This window comes from Nicrophorus vespilloides, unplaced genomic scaffold, assembly GCF_001412225.1.
Source record: "Nicrophorus vespilloides isolate i.1.1-1 unplaced genomic scaffold, Nicve_v1.0, whole genome shotgun sequence".
NCBI lineage: Eukaryota > Metazoa > Arthropoda > Insecta > Coleoptera > Silphidae > Nicrophorus > Nicrophorus vespilloides.
In genome coordinates, this window is record NW_017099588.1 from 7,874 (window position 1) to 8,557 (window position 684).

The following is a 684-nucleotide window of genomic DNA, read 5'->3' on the forward strand; positions in this document are numbered from 1 at the left end:
CTTCAATGGCAGTTCAAGGCCTTCCCATATAGCAGAACTGAACAAGTGGGCATCTTCAAGACGGCCTTAACCTTCGTCGACAGCGTATCCGAAATATGGGGCCCGCTCCTCAACGGTCTATCTATTTTGGTGGTGAAGAAAGAAACCACCAAGGATCCTGAAGAAATGGTCGCTTTATTGGAAAAATATCAAGTACTTAATAAAAACTATTAATACTTAAACTATAAATATTAAACTAAAATTTGTTAATTTTAGATCGAACGTCTGGTCTTAGTCCCAACTCTTTTAAGATCATTGCTCATGTTTCTCGAGTTAAAGGTAATTATTATAGTGATTTTAAAAATTGAATCATTAACTTCAGTCAATTATAGAAGGATAAAAATGCTTTGAGCAATCTCAAGATATGGGTGTGTTCTGGTGAAACCCTCTCGGTATCTTTGGCAGAAGAATTTTTTAAGTACTTCCCCGAAAATTCTGAGCACAAGCTGTGCAACTTTTACGGAAGCACTGAGATTATGGGTGACGTTTCTTTTCACGTTATTAGAAGCAGGAGTCAGCTGAAGCACGAGACCAAGGTGCCAATAGGTGGGCCGGTAGACAATACCATCCTCTACCTGTTAGATAGGGATTATAGGCCAGTAACAGCCGGGGACGTGGGTGAGCTTTTCGTATCTGGCTATAATT

At 39.6% G+C, this 684-nt stretch overlaps 1 protein-coding gene across 1 annotated transcript in view; it reads left to right on the forward strand.

The window, feature by feature from the left end:
• The window catches only part of LOC108564832 (dimodular nonribosomal peptide synthase-like), a gene marked incomplete at its 3' end in the record, with an annotated part of 1,289 nt that extends 609 nt beyond the window's left edge, over positions 1–680 (forward strand). Inside the window, exons 3-5 of the mRNA XM_017923989.1 lie at positions 5–192; positions 256–318; positions 372–680. Of these exons, the coding sequence (XP_017779478.1) occupies positions 5–192; positions 256–318; positions 372–680 (560 nt within the window). The remainder of the gene's footprint in view (positions 1–4; positions 193–255; positions 319–371) is intronic.
• Positions 681–684: the final 4 nt, after the last annotated feature.